Consider the following 19,012-nt stretch of genomic DNA (forward strand, 5'->3'; position numbering starts at 1 on the left):
GGATTTTCAGGACAGTTAGGGGTTGTAAATGATTCAAAACCGACCCCGAAATTGTCCTCATATGTCTAGTCTTTCATAAAATAACTGCATGATGTGCTTGTACAGCAGTAGCCTGCATTAAATTATGTGCCCCTTTCATTTAGCACCCAGTTTGTGTTGGCCTATTTTCTTTTCCCTTGTACTCCCTGTACTTGTCAGTCCTTCCAGAAAAAGGATTTTTTTTGTGATTGTTGCGGGCAAAAATCCTTGATTATGTGGAACGTTTTCTTAAAAAATGCAATGGAATATGCAGGATATTTATGCAATTTTATGCGATGAAATTGCGGGAACTTGCAAAAATTGAGGTTTGATGAAAAAGAGAAGAAAAAGTGATTCCCCCAACACCCTGCTTTTTTTAAACTTAATTTCCAAAAATAGTTTACAGATATTCAGTCATTGCAATAAGTAAACAAATAAGATACAAAAATATATACAAATAATATAATATTAAAGTAAAAATAAAAGTAATAGTCTAAACAGAGGGAAATAAAAGTTACAAAAGAGACAGACTTTCAAAAATCGTTAATAATATAGACAGCAGGAGCACTTAAAGAAATTTGAGTAGACATCAGATATTAAGATAGGTTTCTTATTGGATACCAACGTAAGACTCAAAGTACATGTCAAATTCACAGGTCAAATTCAACCTCCAACACCTGCCTTTTGATGATGTTCACGTCGCGTAATTACGTCACTTTATAACGTTCCCATGGCAACAGGGGAAAATGGCTGTTCTTGTGTGAAGTGAAGTAAACGCAACATTTTTTCAACTTTCTGCTAAGATATATGTGATTTTTTTGCAACAAAAATGCGGGGATCATGAAATCATGCAAGCACCGCATATTTTGCGCGGAAATCAGCAATTTATGTGAGAGAGTGCAGCATATTTGAAAAAATGTGGCCCCCGAATGAATATGCGGACTTTGGCTGATTATGCATTGAATTATGTGATCGCATAATCGTGTTTTTCTGGAGGGACTGACTTCTGTAAAGCGTCCTTGGGTTTCATGAAATGCGCTATCTTAATCTAAATTATTATTTTGTTGGTTGCTACAACAGACTCTTAATACTCATGCTTGTGACACAGGGACGGGGATATTGTTTAGCTACAATACATCAGGGCTGAATTAACATGCATCACTTGAAATGTAACGCTGCATCTGTTATTTATTCTCTTATTGTAAATGAATGATTTTCTGAACTATATTATGACCCGGTTGTACCGGTCGCATGGATGTTCCAAGAAAGTGGCTGCATAGGCATTGGTCCACAAAAATGCACGGAAAAAGGCTGTATGACCAGTTCAAGTCTGCAGCTGTCCGCGGTCAATGACTGTGGAAAGTACGTCCAAGCGCCGTGGACGAGTGAACTGGGACTCTGTTGCCTGCTTGTCATTAAACAGTTAATAATTGGTCAACAAAGGTCGGCTATCGGTAGAAAAAATTCTAAATTAGCATACCTAGTAAAAACTTCGGAAGGTCAGATTTGAAATTGACAAAACTTTATTCAATCACACTGACACAGACATTTCATTACTACAATATTACTGATTGCCCAAGAAAGTAGACCCTAGGGCTCATCATGATATTGAGTTGTAGCTGACTCTTTGTTAATGTTGGTAGCAGCCCTGATCGCAGATTTCATTGATGTCTCGATCCAAGCGTGAGGGACGGCTGTGTGTTCACCAGCAAAGTGCACCCTGCCTTCACTTCTGAAGAGCTCTTTAGAGTACTCTAAACTTTGGTAGGGTGTGAAGAGAGCAAAGGCACCCAAGCTGTGAGGATCCGCACTCCACCTCTTCACCACCACCCCTGTGCAGAGAGACTTGACATACTCGCCGTGGATCTTTGCCAAATCTCTAAGAGCCAGCTCTTTCAGGTCTTCATCGCTCGCGCCTAAGAAGAGGAGGGAATCGTCAGACCAGGTGTAGGAGGCCAGGAGGACGCCAATGGTTTTATTCGTTGGGAAACTGTGGCTGGGGTAGTAGATGAAACGAGATGGCCCATCGGTGATGCTCTTTCCTCCTCGGATGCCATCCTTCTCCCAGAACCTTCTGCTGAAGGTCAGGAGGATTTTAGTGGAGCTTTCATAGTGGACTCCCCTCAGTGCCTCCATCTTTTTGATGGAGAGAGGTGGATCAAAGTCAATGAAAAGGGCTGCTTTGGCTGTGGTTGTTACCAGTACAACATCAGCGGTAAGGTTAGCAACATTAGACTGTTGGCCTGGCTGGTACCATACTATTACACCTTTATCTTTATCTGATCTGATGCGTTTGACCTTGGAGTTGAGGAGAATAGGGCCCTCGAGCACATTAAGAAAAGCTTCGGGGAGAAGGTCCGACCCACCAGTCACTTCTGTGTAACTTAAAAACAAAAAGACAAATAAATTTGTTGAATATATTATTGTAGAGACAGGTGCAAATTTGCAATGCACTCATGTGCTTTGGTTATATACAACATTTATAGTTAAATATTTAAACGATTATGAACTATTTTCTGAACTAGTCATTCATGTCTATTGAGATTAGGTTCAGGCCGTTAGCATCAGAGTCAAGGTTGGGTTTTAACTCTATAGCCAACGTCTATCATACCACTAATAAAGGAAAATCTAAAGTTATTTCCATCAACCAAAGTATGTTTTGATAAATCCTCTGTACAGTATACCTGCCCAGGTTTAACAAAGGTAGGGAGTTACTGGTAAGCACAGTGAAGCAGGTAGCATCAAAAGAGCTTGCTATTTCCCCTCAGCCAATTTTGTACATACACCTTGGTATAGTCATAAACATTAAGACAAAGTCAGACTACTATGACTTTAAGAATATATCAAGAATAAAAAGATTTGTATCTCAGCATGATTTGGAAAAACATGTCCATGCATTCATTTTGAGCTAGTCTTACAAAGCCAGAATGCTGTGCCAGCGGTGGAGAAAAGTTTGTGTGAACCCATAATAATTACACCGTAAAGACTAGGTTCATCACTGAATGGTTCAGGGCCAAAATACATTTTGGAAAAAAGCTATTCCCATTTTGAGTAGTTGAAGGAGTGGGTCTTACTTAGTTTTGTCATTGATGTTACTCTGTTCATAGACCATCTCAGTCAGCGCTGTGTGCATTAGGCTCTGTTGGTTAAGCAGGTCTCCAATCATCCTTATCGCTTCTGAACTCAGATGTCCTTCTTGTACCAGATAGTCCTATTAAACATACAAAAGTTCCATGTTGTGCAGTCATAGTCGCTCAGAAAGAAGGCTTAACGAGTAAAAACAAAATCTTTTGATGGAACGTTTTCCATTAGTCAAGTTTTAAAACATCAAGAATTATAAATGTACAAACACTTGTGGATGTGGTGGGAAGTTTCAGCTACCACTTGTTTGTGGCACACCCAATTTATGCTATATGTCATGCACTAAAATATCAGCAGTGATTCCCAATTTACTCAACAACACAGTTTTCTCAATTTACAACATTTCATGACATCACGTGTTTTACCTTCACAGAATAACGATCATATTTTTTCAGCGCAGACAAGCAGCCATGAGCAGTCACTTCATCTTCCACCTAAGAAAAAGAAAAGGAAGAAGCCACTTGCATTGACAAAGTCAATTGAATCATCTATTGAGCTAATGGTGTTACCACTACTGTGGTAACAGACAAGATTTGATATGTGACATTGGTATTCTACCCATGATGGTTTTCACAGGACAGCGGCGCTACAAACATATGATGATCACTTCCATTGCTAATCAATAATGGAACTATTAATTACGAAAGGAGCTGGGTCTGGGGCCACAAACAAAACAATTGAGTCAAATAAAGCCAACAAACAGCATTGCCAGTCTTTTAAATCTTCTTTTGAGATTAATGTAGCACTAGATAGAAATGGAGAGGGATGATGCAATAATGGCCCATCAGCTGAAAACAAAAGGATACAGATGCTATTGGGTATCGGACTTGACAGTTATAGTATGCCTAAATTGCCTGGCAGCGCACGTTTTAAGCTATAAGATGTGAGGCATCAGCAGAAAGAATTAGAAAAATATGGGATCCTGTTATGCAGCAAGCATTTTGCTAATTTGGCCAAACAAACTGTAGAGGTTGAAGCTAACTAAGCTATGTTATCCATGGGTTTGATCTTTATAAGGTTAAACGATCTTAATTTGATCAAATAGATCGAACTATTTCACTTGTGACCAGATGAGCAAAGTAAAGAGAAGGGACACTAATATAGACTGATGGTATTCATTTTGCCAATATAACTTTTCCTCTCTGGTAGACATAGGGTGGTAAAGTAATCTTTTAAGCTAGATGCAGGCATTTTGGTAATGTTCAGCCTTGATTGCATTGATTTGTGCTGTTTATCAATTACAAACCATGTTGTCAGTAATGACTTTGAAAGAACTGAGTGGGTTGAATGGGCTGCACTCCTGTTTTTTTTTTTTGATTGGCCTATAGAGAGAAGAGAGGTCACATGATTGGCCCACTTGTGTGTCTTTCATGTGAACATTGGCCATTCACATCCTTCCTGAATTTCAACAGACACATTAAGACAATTACAAAGTCAGCCTATTATCACCTTAAGGATATATCAAGGGTTAATGGAATTATGCCTCAGGAGGATTTGGAAAAACTTGTCCATGCTTTTAACTTCCGGAGACTTGACTACTGTAATGGTGTCTTTACAGGTCTCCCTAAAAAATCAATCAGACAGCTACAGCTGATTCAGAACGCTGCTGCTCGAGTCCACACTAAGACTAAGAAAGTGGATCACATCACTCCAGTTCTGAAGTCTTTACACTAGCTTCCAGTGGCTCAAAGAATTGATTTCAAAATACTTTTGCTGGTCCCATGCTCTGCAGCGCCACGCTACATCCCGCAACGCCCTGCTGTGATGTTCCTATGCACAGAGTAGTCTGGATACGGTATAGGGGACAGCACTACTCAGTATGACACGATGTGCCCTGCTATGACATGAACTTCCACGATAACCTTCGACATCACTGTGACCTTTAATGTGACTATTATCGCCACTGTTCATCACACCCCCAACCGGCCCATCAGACACCGCCTACCAAGAGTCTGGGTCTGCCAAGGTTTCTTCCTAAAAGGGAGTTTTTCCTTGCCACTGTCGCGATAGCCACTGCTAATGCTTGCTCTTGAGGGAATTACTGTAATTGTTGGGGTTTTGGAAATTACAGAGTGTGGTCTAGACCTACTCTATCTGTAAAGTGTCTCGAGATAACTTTTGTTATGATTTGATACTATAAATAAAATTGAATTGAATTGAATTGAATTGAAATTGAAATTGAATTAATAAATCACTAAATAGTTTAGGGCCGAAATACATTTCTGATCTGCTGCTACACTATGAACCACCCAGACCTCTCAGGTCGTCTGGGACAGGTCTGCTTTCTGTCCCCAGAGTCAGAACTAAACAGGGAGAAGCAGCGTTCAGTTTTCATGCTCCACATATCTTGAACAAGCTCCCAGAAAACTTCAGGTCCGCCGCAACTCTGTTCTTTTAAATCAAGGTTGAAGACCTTTCTTTTTTATGTTGCCTTTCTTTAAATAATTGTTCATTTCTTATACTGAAGTTGCATTGTTGAAACTGTATGACAATCTATATAAGCATATAAAGAGAATTAAAAAGTAAGACTGGTGGGACCGGCCCGTTCTGGGAACGGCAAGGATTGCGGGTGGATTACATGTATAGAGCAATGGCTTATACATTCTCCCATACTAGCAGGCTAAAATCTCAATTTGCCCTATTGCTGAAATGTGCTATACAAATAAAGCTGCCCAGACTTGCCTTGGACTTTGACTGACCAGTCCACGGGAAGGAAAGTGATCACATGATCGGCCCACTGGTTTGTCTATCTGAACACTGGCCAATCACATCCTACTATGGCCCACTTCAATCCAAACATAAAGAGAGCGCATTTAGGTCCACCGGTGGTGAAAATAACTCCACAAAGTACCAGTAAATAGCTAAAACATGAGATTTAAGCATGTCAAACGATGACTTTAGCACTCTTGTCTACAGGAGAGGACAAGTTAGCTGTTAGTAAGCTAATGTTAGTTATGTATTAGCATGCTAAGGCACTTGCAAACATAGTACTATAGCTTTCTGATATATCAACATGTCACAATAACACAAGTGTCACATACTGTGTACAAAATGCAGCTTTAGCTCAACTTATCACTTGTTAATAAGGTTGGGTACCGAAACGCGGTGCCAATAGGGCACCGGTTCCCGACGTAAATGGTAGTAACGAGACCGAATAAAAATTTTGGTTTCTCATTTCGGTGCCTGACATTGTTTTTCAGAAGCATCACTGCTACTGTTGCTCTACCCTCAACCTTTAGCCATCTTGCCATCAAGAGCCATACTGCCTTTTTGACTCAGTGAGTACATTATCATACTCTTACTTAGCCTACCACTCAGCTACATTACATACATTACATTACATGGTACCTGCTCAACTCTACTCTGTTCAACTCGACTCGACTGCGGTGCCCCGTCCTCCATTTTCCATTGCAGATTTAGTACCGCCACATGCCTGAGGCGAGTGTGGCTAATCGTCATAGTGATGCCATGGCTTGGTAGCGGTGCATTTCACCAGCGCGCACGTATACACATCAGGCCACTTGCGTAGGCTATGGCTACTTTTTTCAAAAGAAGCTGGAGGCAGCAAAAAAAAACATTGCTGGTTAAACTATTTAAAAATGCTGGGTTTGTTCAGGACGGCCTCGTCTGTCACTAGCAGTGATGATGCAGTGATTAGTGACGATTCTCTCTGACCAATCAGTAGTCTGCAGGTAGTCTGCAGTCATCTTTTGGTATCGCCTCAGATCGCTTGGAACCTTGACGGAGCTGGTACTAAAAAAAGTACCTGTTAGCAGGTACCAGGGACTTTTTTTCATAATGAAAAACCAAAAAAGGCGAGTAGAGTCGAGGCGAGTCGAGCAGGTACCATGTAATGGAAAAACGCCATATGTGAGCGTATTAGGGGCTGGTATGCAGGGTTCAACATTAACTTTTTGCCCACCAGCTTAATGGTTAATGAATGTTACAATTTTACTTTTTTTTTGGCTGGTGAGTCAAGCAAATCTACCAGCCACTTAAGTAGTTTACCAGCATTTGGCTAGTAGATGGTGCTAATTTTGAACCCTTCTGGTATCCATGTGTTGAAGGGGACTGCAAGGACGGTTGGTGTCTGTCCAATTGTGGTGGGCTGGTCTAGGTCTCAAAAGACCAGGGCAATTTTTTTTACCCCAGTCCAGCCCTGCTGGTTAGTGATGCAAGTAACTTCACAAGGATGTGTGAATTTGTGCAGATTTCTTTCAATCTCTCCTTTCTGTCTTCTGGTAACGTACCTTCTGCAAAGCTTTTAGTAGCAGCTCATCGGCTGACATCCCTTTCTCACTTTGCCACACGTTGTACTTCAGAACATCAGGGTCATTGTGCACTGTGCTTGTATTCTTCAACAACCCATTAACCAAGTAAAAGGTGTTGGGGTCATCCATTATGAATTCATTCAGTGTGACGTTCAGTGTTTTTAAAAACCAGTGGACGATTCTGTTGAAAGAGAAGTTGATAGTGGCAGTTAACTTTACTGTGTAAGCCAAGACAATAACCAAAGAATGATCCCTCTGACATTCAAGACAAGCATGACATTTACTGGTGGCATATATAACATTCATGAATGATTTTTTTAATTTTATTTAAGAAATGAATAAGACAATGGCCACCTTCACTGGTCTGAAAACAAAATGTATCTGCTGTCAAGTCCTATTTTGAGGCAAATCTACTATATTATTTTAGGGCACAAAAATGTTTTATTTATTCTACAGATAATAGCCAACTTTAAGTCAATTCCACTGTACAAGTTGTAACACCTTTACTTTACAATATTAGGAATATATTTGGGAATAAAGTGAGAGGTTTTTAGAGTTCATGAGCTGACCTTGTCGTCTCTGCTTCTCTGGGTTATGAGAGGCCATCTAGTTTTTAAAGTGATAAGACATTATAAAGAGAGTATGGGATATTGGCACCCGGGGGAATGATTGGGAACCGAGAAAGGTCTCCTCTGACCAGAGGAGGCAGAGACGACAATGGTGCAGTGTAGCACAGAGTATGGAAATGACCTTGGGTCTCACGCAACTCCCTAAGTCTGCAGAAAGATTAAGAACACACAGGTATTCAAATCCCAACAATAACAGCATGTCTCTTTTGACATGAGAATGGGAGAAGCTGAGGTAAAGTTTTCATACATTGTGCTACATGGTGTTAGCCGGCTGGAGCCGAGAAGATCTGGACTGTATCCAAACTGATGACAGCTCCACCAGAGGATGGGACAGAAATGAATAAAAAGACAGGAGTTAAACTTAGCAGCATCAAATGCTGGACGGGACTATGTCTCTTTGCTAGGAGAGAGGAATAGACTTGAAGGTATTTTGATCCTTGTGCACAAGTTTTGTATTTGCAATATCATTCTTCACTAAAGCTTTGATATAGCTTATCTAAAGCGAAATCCTGTGTCTTGATTTGATTCTGGTCTACCATTTAAACGAACACTTACATTGTGTATTGACCATAGAATTGGAGTCAGGATTAAGTCTGGTCTTTTTAGGGCCAGAACAGTCATCGGTCACATCTTTAAACCTACTATATATATATATATATATATATATATATATATATATATATATATATATATATATATATATATTTATATGTATGTAAAATGTAAATTTCCTAACTAAAGAAATTAAGGACTTAAACTTACTGGTGAGTACTTGGGATCCTCATGGCTCCCAGTTCAGCATACCAGCCCTCTTCTTTATTCCTGTAGGTCTCCACCCGTCCTCCAGCACGACCACTAGCCTCTAATATGGTTACCTTGTCAGAACAGATAGATATGAGTAAGGCCAGTAATGTAACGTTGTAAAGGTGGTATTACTACAACTACTAACTACTACAACTGCAAATACTACTATATCCAAGATTGTATACCTATCAATGCTGCTGATTCTGCTTCTACTGTAAATGTTATGTGGGCAGCTGTTCTCTCCGTTCTGTGTGCCTCTCTCCCCTTGTTTTGTCCCCACTGTGTCGGTGGTGTGTGTATTTGTGTTTGTCCCCACTGTGTGTTGGGTGTCTGTATGTGTGTTTTACAAACTCTCCTGGAAGTAGGTCATGGGACGTGGCTGGAAACCCACTTCTCTGATACTTACCTGCACAGCTGCTTCCAATTCCACTCACCAAACCTGCAGTATTTATTCCTGGGCTTGGCTCTCCTCGACGCCAGATCGTTGCACATACCAGTGCGGTAACTAGGCTCCCAAGCTGAACTCAGTCAGTTAGTTTTTCGTCTTTGAGTTGTTACCTTGTGTTTTTTGCTAATGTCCTGTTTCTTTGTTCCTGCTCAGACCTACACCGTGAGACCTGCTGCCGTGGTGTGCCTTGTTGTCAGCTCTACTCACTCCTTCATTCCAACCATCTCGTTTGGATTACTGCATGAAAGTTTTGGACATTCCTCTGCCTGCCCCAGCCTCTATCCAGCCCAGAGCTAACCTACCCCGTGTTTGCTTTCCTTGGTCACCTAAAGAACTGAACTATCATTAAATAATTTCTGTTAATCATACTCCTAGTCTGTGTTTGTTTCTCTGTTTGCTGGGTCAGAACCAAAGCTGTAGTAACAGTAAAACTGTTACTACAGCTTTTATTATGACAAATACTACTACTACATATGCTGCTACTTAGGGCTGGGATAAAATAATCGATTCTTCAATTAAAATCAATATTTGTTTAGAGTGATCTGATATTGATCAATACAATCCAGAAATCAATCTTTTAATATATGCCTTTTTAACCATGGATTTATAGCCCCCACAAACCTTTTTGGGGTCTATCGTTTTTAGGGGGTAGCATTGTCGGAATTCACTTCAACAGGACAGCTGAAGACAGGAAAGGGAAAAGAGATGGGGGAACGACATGCATGAAAGAGTCAAACCAGGGCCCGCTGCATTGAGGAGTAAACGTCTATATATGGGCGCCCTCTCTACCAACTGAGCCCATTGGGTTCAATCATTAATGTAAACATTAACCTGGTGCATTATAACAAATATTTGAGGGTTGTACAGTGGCCGACGGGCAAAACCCCTGCAACTACGAAAACACATGCAAATAGACAAACGCAAGCAAATAAAGAAAACATCTCCATTAATTTGACAACGCATGCGAAGCATTCCGCAAAGGCGCTGCAAATACACACAACACAACCAAATACATAAACGCGCTGCAAATATAGAAACAATGAAAAAAGAAAAGCACACAAACCCCAAAAAAAGAAACGATGCAAAAGGAAAAGCACACAAACCCTGAATACAAATGCAACAAAAAAACATTGCATCAAGTTTACACAATGGAAGTTCTCCATTCCTCTAGTGGAACAGCTTGATTTTCGACCCCACGGGGAGAGAGCCCTCTGCCTTTTTATCTTTTTATTACCAGACACCTCTCTGCTGATTGAGTATCACCTGTGACTTGAGCCAATAAACTAGAGACACACCCACCAAACGAGAGAAAACATATCTCAAACATAGACTTAATATTTACAGTCTATGATCTCAAAGCAGTTGCACACCGTTTCACAACCGAGCACACCGTTCTGAGATTGAACGTGCCCCGTCTCTCTCTCTCTCTCTCTTCTCTCTCTCTCTCTCTCTCAGTGGGGTCGAAGATCAAGCTGTTCCATTTAGCGCTCCCCCTAGAGGCCTGGAGAACTTCCGTTGTGTAATCTGGATGCAGTGTTTTTTTATTGCATTTGTTTTTGGGTTTTGGGTTCTTTTTTTGTGCTTTTTTTTGTTGCATTGTTTCTTTTATGGGCTTTGTGTGCTTTTTTCCATCGTTTCTATATTAGCAGTGCGTTTATGTATTTGGTTGTATTGTGTGTATTTGCAGCGCGTTTGCTGAATGCTGTGCATTTGTTATCAAATTAATGAAGATGTTTTCTTAATTTGCTTGTGTTTTGTCTGTTTGCATGTGTTTTCTTAAGTCAGCCACCGTGGGGTTGCTTCTTGCTTGAACAATTGCTAGAGCTCCCTAGCATGTCAATTGGCTTACCCTAGTTCCAAAGACTCTGAAAGAGTACAGAAGATTTTCTTTCTTTTCTTGTGCCTTGGTTTTTATTATAACATTAAAGCATATTAGCCTGTTGCATGTACCTTGTGTCCTGCGTCTTGCAGTAACTTGGCAGCCGTCAGTCCAGCCATGCCAGCTCCGACAATAACAACATGATGGGTTGTATTTATTTTTGGAAGACCAGTTTTAATAGTCTGCAGCAGCACATCATAGTCGTTGTCCTCCAGACATTTAGCCAGATGGGCACTCAGGTTGGGATACGGTTTGACATCTTCTGGAAAAATACCAAGAGAGGGAAACACACCACTTACTCCAACAGGAGTTTCAGGTTGACTAAATAATACTACTGTTTTGATAGTTTGCTTGCTCTTTTGCTAGATTTATATTTTAAATTGTTTGTATTTGTTGCCTGCACAGACAAAGAAATAACTTTTATATTTTTGCCCATTCTGAGTTACAGTGCCCTTTAGGAGCATGTGCCGATTGCTTGGTTCCCATTGTTGTTCCCATATTGTTTGCACAATCACTCTTCCAATAACTTTTTCAGTACTGAAACTACTAAAAGAAAAGAGAAGCATTTATCTCTAAAGCTTACAATCCACAGTACATCCATTACTTTCCCATTTGGAGCAACCTTGTTATGCATTATCATTAAGACACCTTATAATGTGAGTAAAATTAATTATTGTTGATTTATTTACAGTATTCAACTTTCCAAATATTATAAAATAAAATAATTCTATTACAAGCCCAATAATTGTGTAGCTTTAAAAAGGTCGTAAGACTTTTAGGGTCCTATCTTGCACTCAGCGCAATTGCCTTTGTACAACGACGCATGTATCATTCCTATTTTGCACCCGACGCACACTGGACTTTTCCCTCGACAGACGCACGTCGGTAAATTAGGGAATGTATTTGCGCTCCCGGGGGCGGTTCAGCTAAAAGAGGAGGCGTGTTCCGGCGCAAAAGTTCCCTGGTGGTATTTTGCAGTTTCAGAAAACAATTCCGCCACTGACCAGGAAAAACCTGGTCTAAAGTCAGTGGCGCATTATTCAGATGCTATTTTAGGGGCGCATGCTTGGCCATAATGTAGCGTGAAAGAGAAAAATATAACTGAAAATGCGCTTCAGGTGTTTGGATAGATCAGGAGGCACTTTACAGTACAGTCCTCAAAAAGTCGCAGCATTCTTTGTGGCTTGTTGTGTTTTACACAAAACATTTTCATGAATCATGGATGTGTTGATGACATAAATGAGGAAATATTAGAGGACTTAAGGAGACGTGATGTTGAACTACGGTGGGATTGGACACTCAATGCGCTCCTGGTGGAGCGGGTGGACGGAGATGGAGTGGGGGGAGGAGGAAGGGGCACAACAGGTGCAGGTGGTGCGTTTGGAGGCCCACGCTCCATGGCTGCAGCAATCCTCTCCAGACTTGAGGAGATGCGCCCGAGAGGCCGCAGCAACATCGCCACCCAGCCAAGACGGGCATTTATTACTTTGCCGCATCCCGGACAGCTCCCGCTGGCGTGCGCCAGGCAAATCCGCCGTTATAATAGCAATCCGCCATGGAACAAGCGCACCTGCTCTTAAAGGGAATGTGAGATGACGCTCTGATTGGTTATTTTCACGTTACGCCCAAACCACACCTAGCTACTTCAGACCAACCCATTTCAGATTTGCGTCGGGCGCAAGACTCATTTATCCCGCCGGTATAATAGCAACAGCGCCCGAGATCCGCCCACAAAGCTACTTGCGTTTCAGGTTTGATACTTGCGTTTCAGATCGTTAAAATAGGGCCCTTAAAATATTTTTGTATTTCAATGTCTGCTTTGTGATAACATTGAGCAACAGGGAGATAACTCTGGTAACACGAGTAAGATAAACAGGTCAATAACATTTACAGAAAGTGCTGACAAAAATCAACTCAAATACACATTGAAACACTGTTTGAAGTAGAATGATTTACTTACAGATCAATAGTATAAAGGACTGAAAGCCACTCAGATTTTTGGACTCAAATATTTACTTACAGCTTCCATGTGATCTTACAACTTTAGGTCTTATTTCATATTTTCATTTGTTTATGCCTTGTTTTCCTCTTCATACTGGTCTGCTCGGTGCGTCCCATACATATGCTAAAGGAGGCCTTGTGCATCGTTATCCGACACTAAGGGCCACTGACCAATATTTGATGAGTTGGTAGTGAGAATGAGTTGAGGAAGTACCTGGGACCTTGGACATGTTTGCTGGGGATGAGCTGGAGCCTTCCTCCACTGTGATCAACTGGACCGTCTGCACCTGAAAGAGAAAAAGAATTACTTAAACTTGAGTGTGCATGGTAGATAGTATATGTAATTCCTTTACTTCCTGCTTCTTACAGTGCAGACGCTTTGTTGCTTGCTCCTGCCTCTGCTTGCATATTTTTGCTGATAATCTTGCTTTTCCTCTGAGAGAAACTATGAGCAGCGGCTGTTGGATACTTATAAATCACTGGACTATACATTTTGTCGTAGACATAGTAGACTATTGCCATATTTCAAAAGATTTTCTGCGTGAGCATGGCCTACCAATAGCTCAAGCCTGTCCTAAAGTGACTGTAGCTAAAGCTAATTAGCAGCAAGATGCCACCCTTCTCCATAGAGGACTACTACAAACTCCTTCAGAAGATTGCAGTTCTGGAAACCAAAATTTACCGGTTAGAAGTAAACATGGAAGTGAACAGATCATGTGGAAATGACACCACTTACATTGACCCAAAACAATGGACAAAAGCATGTTAACACACGGCTAACTAGCACCAGCAAGACTACAAACAAAAAGGAGGGCTGTGGAATGGGTAATAAATCTAGGGTGACCAAACGTCCTCTTTTGCCCGGACATGTCCACTTTTTACGTACTGTCCGGGGGGTCCGGGCGGGTTTTATAAATTCATGAAAATGTCCAGTTTTCACTGTTTTTCATGGGTCTATTACGCGTGTACTTAAATTGAGTGGCGCTTTGCACAGTGTACTACGGTACTTTGTTGTGTGACGTAATTCCCGAGCGGCTGCTTTGTGAGACGCGCACATACAGGGGACTAGAGCAGACAGCGGAGCAGCATTGTACACAAAATGCTGCAGTGTTTCCTGCTAAAGTTTTCCCACCGTGGTCAGAAAACACAGGGGAGACACTTTGTTTCTCTCGCTATGACTCTAGAGTCGTACTCGCTCGCCGTCACTCTCCCTTAATTCTCCCTCGCTCTATCACCCACTCCCCACACACACAGACATGCCGGCTCGACACACACACCAGCGCACAAGTATTAACATCAGGCTACGGCGAAAGCTCTGCGTGGAGCCTGCGTACAACCATAAAATAAGACTTAGTACAGCTTCACAGTTGAACTGCAAAAAACACAAATATCGCACCGCCCCGGTCGGGACCGGACTAGTGGGATGCGGAGTGCACCGTGTGCAAAGCTGGCACATATGTTTTAGTGTCTTTATTATTTATCTTATTACATTGAAAAGGTATTAAGACATATTTTGTTGTAGCTGGATTTTCTAACACAGAAGAGGTCATATTTAGAACATTATTTCATATTATTTATTTATTTTATTACAGAAGTTATTTTTGCACCATCGAGGCATAATAAAGCATGTTAATTAACCATTAATTAAGCCTGTCTGAATTTTTGTCTCGAGGCCGGGCCAAGTGTCCTCTTTTTTGGAAATCAAAATATGGTCACCCTAAATAAATCAACAAGTGGTAGTCCTCCCTGGAACTCTTTTGGTGCAAAGCCTAAGAGTAAATCATTTTCCTGAGAAATGGGAGGACGACTAACGGGCAGGGAACAGCACCCTGAGATTTGTGATACAACCGGCTTGCCTGCATTATCATCCAGGCAGAGTGCCTTTTCAACCCCTGTACTTGGTAGGACACAGTAGTGGACAGCTGCAAAAGGAAAAATTAGCAACAAAATGCCTCCCCAACAACTGAGTGTGCAGGTGGAGAACAGATTTGCTCCTCTGCTGCAGGAACCTGGACATGACCTGGATTGCGTCTCATCGTCACACAGCAGGGTAAGGACTGAGAGCAATTCTAAAAGTAAAAAGCTACAGGGAAAGCTAATGACTGGGCCCCAAACTCTGATTGTGGGTTACTCTGCTGTAAAAGATATAAAAAGAAGTAAAACGCCAAAATACTCTGTTTTCCCATAGACATGGTGTCTGACTTGGCCCAAAGAATCCAGGATATCATAGCAGCACACCCAACTGTGAAGAACATTATACTGCATATAGGGTCAAATGATGTTGTAAAGCAAGAGTCTAAAGTGCTGAATCGTGACTTCATGAATCTGCTGAACACAGTCAGCTCCATAAACGCAAAGGTGTTTATCAGTGGCCCTATACCGCCAGTCAGAAGAGGAGCTGAGAGATTCGGCAGACTGTTGGCACTGAACAAATGGCTTTCAACTGCATGTACCGACCATTCTCTGCAGTTCATTGACAATTTTAAAATTTCCTGGGACCGCCGACATCTTTTTAAAACAGATGGACTTTTCCTTAACAAGCCAGGAGTAACGCTGTTCACCTCCAGCCTAGGCCAAGGACACGAGACAAGATGAATCAAAACAAGAGGAAGACACAACAAAGTGTGGCAGTGATTCAACACAGCCCCCTCCGAGCAAAGATTTGACCATGGGAGACCACAGAGCGAAGACGAGAAATCTCAACCCCACTTATCCCCCGTCCGACACTCCTCAAACCCCCTTACCAACCCCGACGCCTTTGAGGATCCGTCGCTCTCCCCTCTTTCCCCAACTATGTAGAGGTCAAATATGTGCCGTTTTACAAAAAATGATGGCTAATTGCAAATTTTGTCCGACTGTGTCAGAGTTCAGCAGGAGCTCAACGTGACAGTGGCCGTTGCTGCCTCGCCGCACGGCGTTTTCTCCTTCACAGACCCCAGCCCGCTGTGAGCTAGATGGATCATCGTCACGGCCGGATCCCCGTGGCGCTTCCACTGCATGAAAAGTGGGATTTTCGTCCCCGTAAACACCCAGAAATCTCCCTAATTTTCAGCAGTTAACGACAATTTACAGGCTGTGAACATCGTGTTCGTCTGTGCCACATATTGTAGGAAACGAACCATGACGTATATGGAGAGCTCCTGCGGAGGTGTGAATGGCTCTAATTAGCATATGAATAGCAGCGGACCGTCCCTGGCCAGAGAGTGTCTGGCCTGGCTGGAATTTCCTCACTCAGTATTGGATGATACCATTACTTTTAAACAAGAATAGTCACCTCTGATTGGTTGGCAGGTCTGTCATGGGTTAGGCTATTGGTCACCCTGGGCCATTATTATTATAATAATTACAATAATTATATATATATATATATATATATATGCTCCTGAAGTAACACGTCTTACCAAATTTGCAATTAGCCATACATTTCCGTAAAATGGACCAAATTTGAGCTTTATATAGTTGATTGCTTGCATAAAAAAGTCTCAGAAGAGAATTTAGTAACGAAAGATTGCAGTATCTGAAATATGAGACCTGCTGTCTCGTCTCCAATGTATATGTATGTGGTTCACTCAACCAATCAGCTCACAGCTCATCTAAATATTCATAAGCATAGCATATTTGGAAGAAAAGCTCTCATTCAAAATAGGGCCAAAACACAGGGATGCATAAGGACCCATAGAATTGCACCCGGGCCATTTTCAGCCCAACCCATGTTAAATACCCTATTAGGAGACCTTAAGGAACAGTAAATAAATACCCTATATAATCATTCTGTCACCCCATTAAAGGTTAACGTCTGTATTTTTTAATCTGGACTGTATTTTTTCCAATGTTTTTAATGTCTAAGTGACTGATGGGCAAGATTGCTGCAGTTGACAGGAGCGAAACAAGCTGCACTGTAATGTTAATGGACAACTGCGCACCTTCAATGTCTGTCCTCTAGAAGTGCTGTTTTAGTAACTGAAATGCTCACATTATTACTCTGTGTGTCTGACAACATTATGGAAGAGACCTTTTTGTTAAAGAGTAAAGTTTTTTTTGTTTAACCAGAAACAGCCACAAGAACACTATCACTAAATCCTCTGGACTCCATGTAAATAATCAGTAATTTTATAGTAAAACACACTTCATTCAAAGTCAACAGAAACAAAATAATCAAAAGCTGTCTTGGTTCGTCTTCCCACTGTCCCAACAATCACCACTCTGGTTTGGTTGAAATAGACTGCCTTAATCCCACAATTTACATGTGAAAATATGCTGGCTCTATGCACTTAAAAGTTCTGTTTATTTAAATGGAGTCAGGTGGAGTTTGGCGATGCCGATTTCGGAACTGTTTCTGGTTAAACAAAAATAATCTTACTCTTTAACAAAAATCTCTATCTCTGTAGGGATCCTTTCCATAATGTTGTCAGACACTTAGAATAATAATCTGAGCCTATCAGTGGCAAAAACAGAACTTTCAGTGGACGGAATCTGATGGTGAACATTTGTCCTATAGGTTCATGCTCAATTCTGGACCAATTACCCTTTAAATTGAGATGAGTGGACGACCTGAGGCCTTTAGTACGAAGCAAGGTCAACATACCCAGTATATCTTTTCATTGTCTGGCTTCACTAACCCAAACATTGGCCGTTTGGATAACCTGTATCACGAAGCTGATCATTAACTAGCTCAGTCAACTCTGGGTTTCCTTTCCAGACACGAGCATTCATGTAAAATAGGCAGGGTTGTTAATTAGGCACGACATCATCAGAGCCAAGAATTAACTGCTTCATATGATATAAAATAATTCTATGCCATCATTAAATCAATGTGATGAGTTGAAGGCACAACAATTTAATTTGCTATGAATATTAGGTATGTAAACACAACATTTGCAGATTATATCCACTATACCATTTCTCTTAGGATAAATAAAGTTTTATCTTATTGACAAATACAGCCAAATGAGCTGGAAATTATGAAAATAATTAATAAACACAAAGTATGTCATAATATAAACTTCTCAAATATCAAAATGATAGAATGACAAAAAATAGCTGATAAAAAGACATTTCAAAACGCAGTTTTGTGTCAGAGTTTTAGTTTGTAAAATGAATTAGTGAATTACAAATATTGTGGCTCGATGTGAAGCTCACCAGAGTTGAAGCCACACAAATCAAACCCAGACAGACAATCACGCCGAGTCGCTTCATCTTTGTTTTTGTCGTCCTCCCTCTCTGTGAAGACTCGCCGAATGCTTCTCTAATAACTCCTTCAGCTCATTTAAAGCTGGAACATGGGACTCATCAAGAAACATCAGATCAAGGTCAGATCAGAGTTGAGTAACTTCTGCTGTCAACACAGACGGATGTGGAGGCTGTTTGTTGTCCTGTGATCGGCCCACTCAGTTCAGTTCCTGGCAGGTCTTACTGCCATTTTACCCAGAATTTTTTCTCAAAGGAAACAGTGACAAACAGCAGCAACAGTAAAATTGCACACGAGAGAAAAAGATAAATATTATAAAATATGCATCATTAATATATATTAGGTTTCTGAAATTGAGGCACCTACACACCAAACTATAAATTTTTTGTTTTCTGTAGTGAGACACAATTATATCAAAAATATAAATAGGGGACATTTAAAGACAACCTGCCTTATGTCTTCTTGGTAATAGTGTAGAAAACTACTACATTATTACAAAGAAGACATATCACTTACCTTCTATTCTACTGACTTTGACTCCACCCCTGTCTCATTTCTTACATTATGACATTAATTTTACATGAATTCATGGTTCGATTTTCTTTATTGGTCATGTGCATCTGTCCGAGGTTT

General features: G+C 41.0%; 1 protein-coding gene across 2 annotated transcripts; it reads right to left on the reverse strand.

Annotated features, from left to right (window-relative positions):
• Nucleotides 1-1,523: 1,523 nt before the first annotated feature.
• Nucleotides 1,524-18,483, reverse strand: LOC120572348 (L-amino-acid oxidase-like). Of its 2 annotated transcripts, none has more exons than XM_039821624.1 (8): nt 18,331-18,483; nt 13,406-13,478; nt 11,262-11,449; nt 8,822-8,934; nt 7,410-7,611; nt 3,525-3,593; nt 3,093-3,229; nt 1,524-2,401 (listed from the first exon to the last, which is right to left on the reverse strand). In XM_039821624.1, exons 1-8 carry the CDS (start codon nt 18,385-18,387, stop codon nt 1,609-1,611), a joined length of 1,632 nt encoding a protein of 543 aa, XP_039677558.1. In that variant the 5' UTR covers nt 18,388-18,483; the 3' UTR covers nt 1,524-1,608. The 2 variants fall into 2 exon arrangements, with proteins under 2 accessions (XP_039677558.1, XP_039677557.1); XM_039821623.1 differs by having other exon boundaries at nt 11,262-11,452.
• Between the last annotated feature and the right edge of the window lie 529 nt (nt 18,484-19,012).

Source organism: Perca fluviatilis, chromosome 14 (assembly GCF_010015445.1).
Source record: "Perca fluviatilis chromosome 14, GENO_Pfluv_1.0, whole genome shotgun sequence".
NCBI lineage: Eukaryota > Metazoa > Chordata > Actinopteri > Perciformes > Percidae > Perca > Perca fluviatilis.

Excerpts from the sequence above, each read along its gene's own strand:
- LOC120572348 (XM_039821623.1), bottom strand. The coding sequence starts at position 18,387 with ATGAAGCGACTCGGCGTGATTGTCTGTCTGGGTTTGATTTGTGTGGCT. Across the intron at positions 13,479-18,330 it reads TTTGTGTGGCTTCAACTCTG|GTGCAGACGGTCCAGTTGAT; the intron begins GTGAGCTTCACA and ends TTTCTCTTTCAG. Across the intron at positions 3,594-7,409 it reads TACTAAAAGCTTTGCAGAAG|GTGGAAGATGAAGTGACTGC; the intron begins GTACGTTACCAG and ends TCTTTTTCTTAG.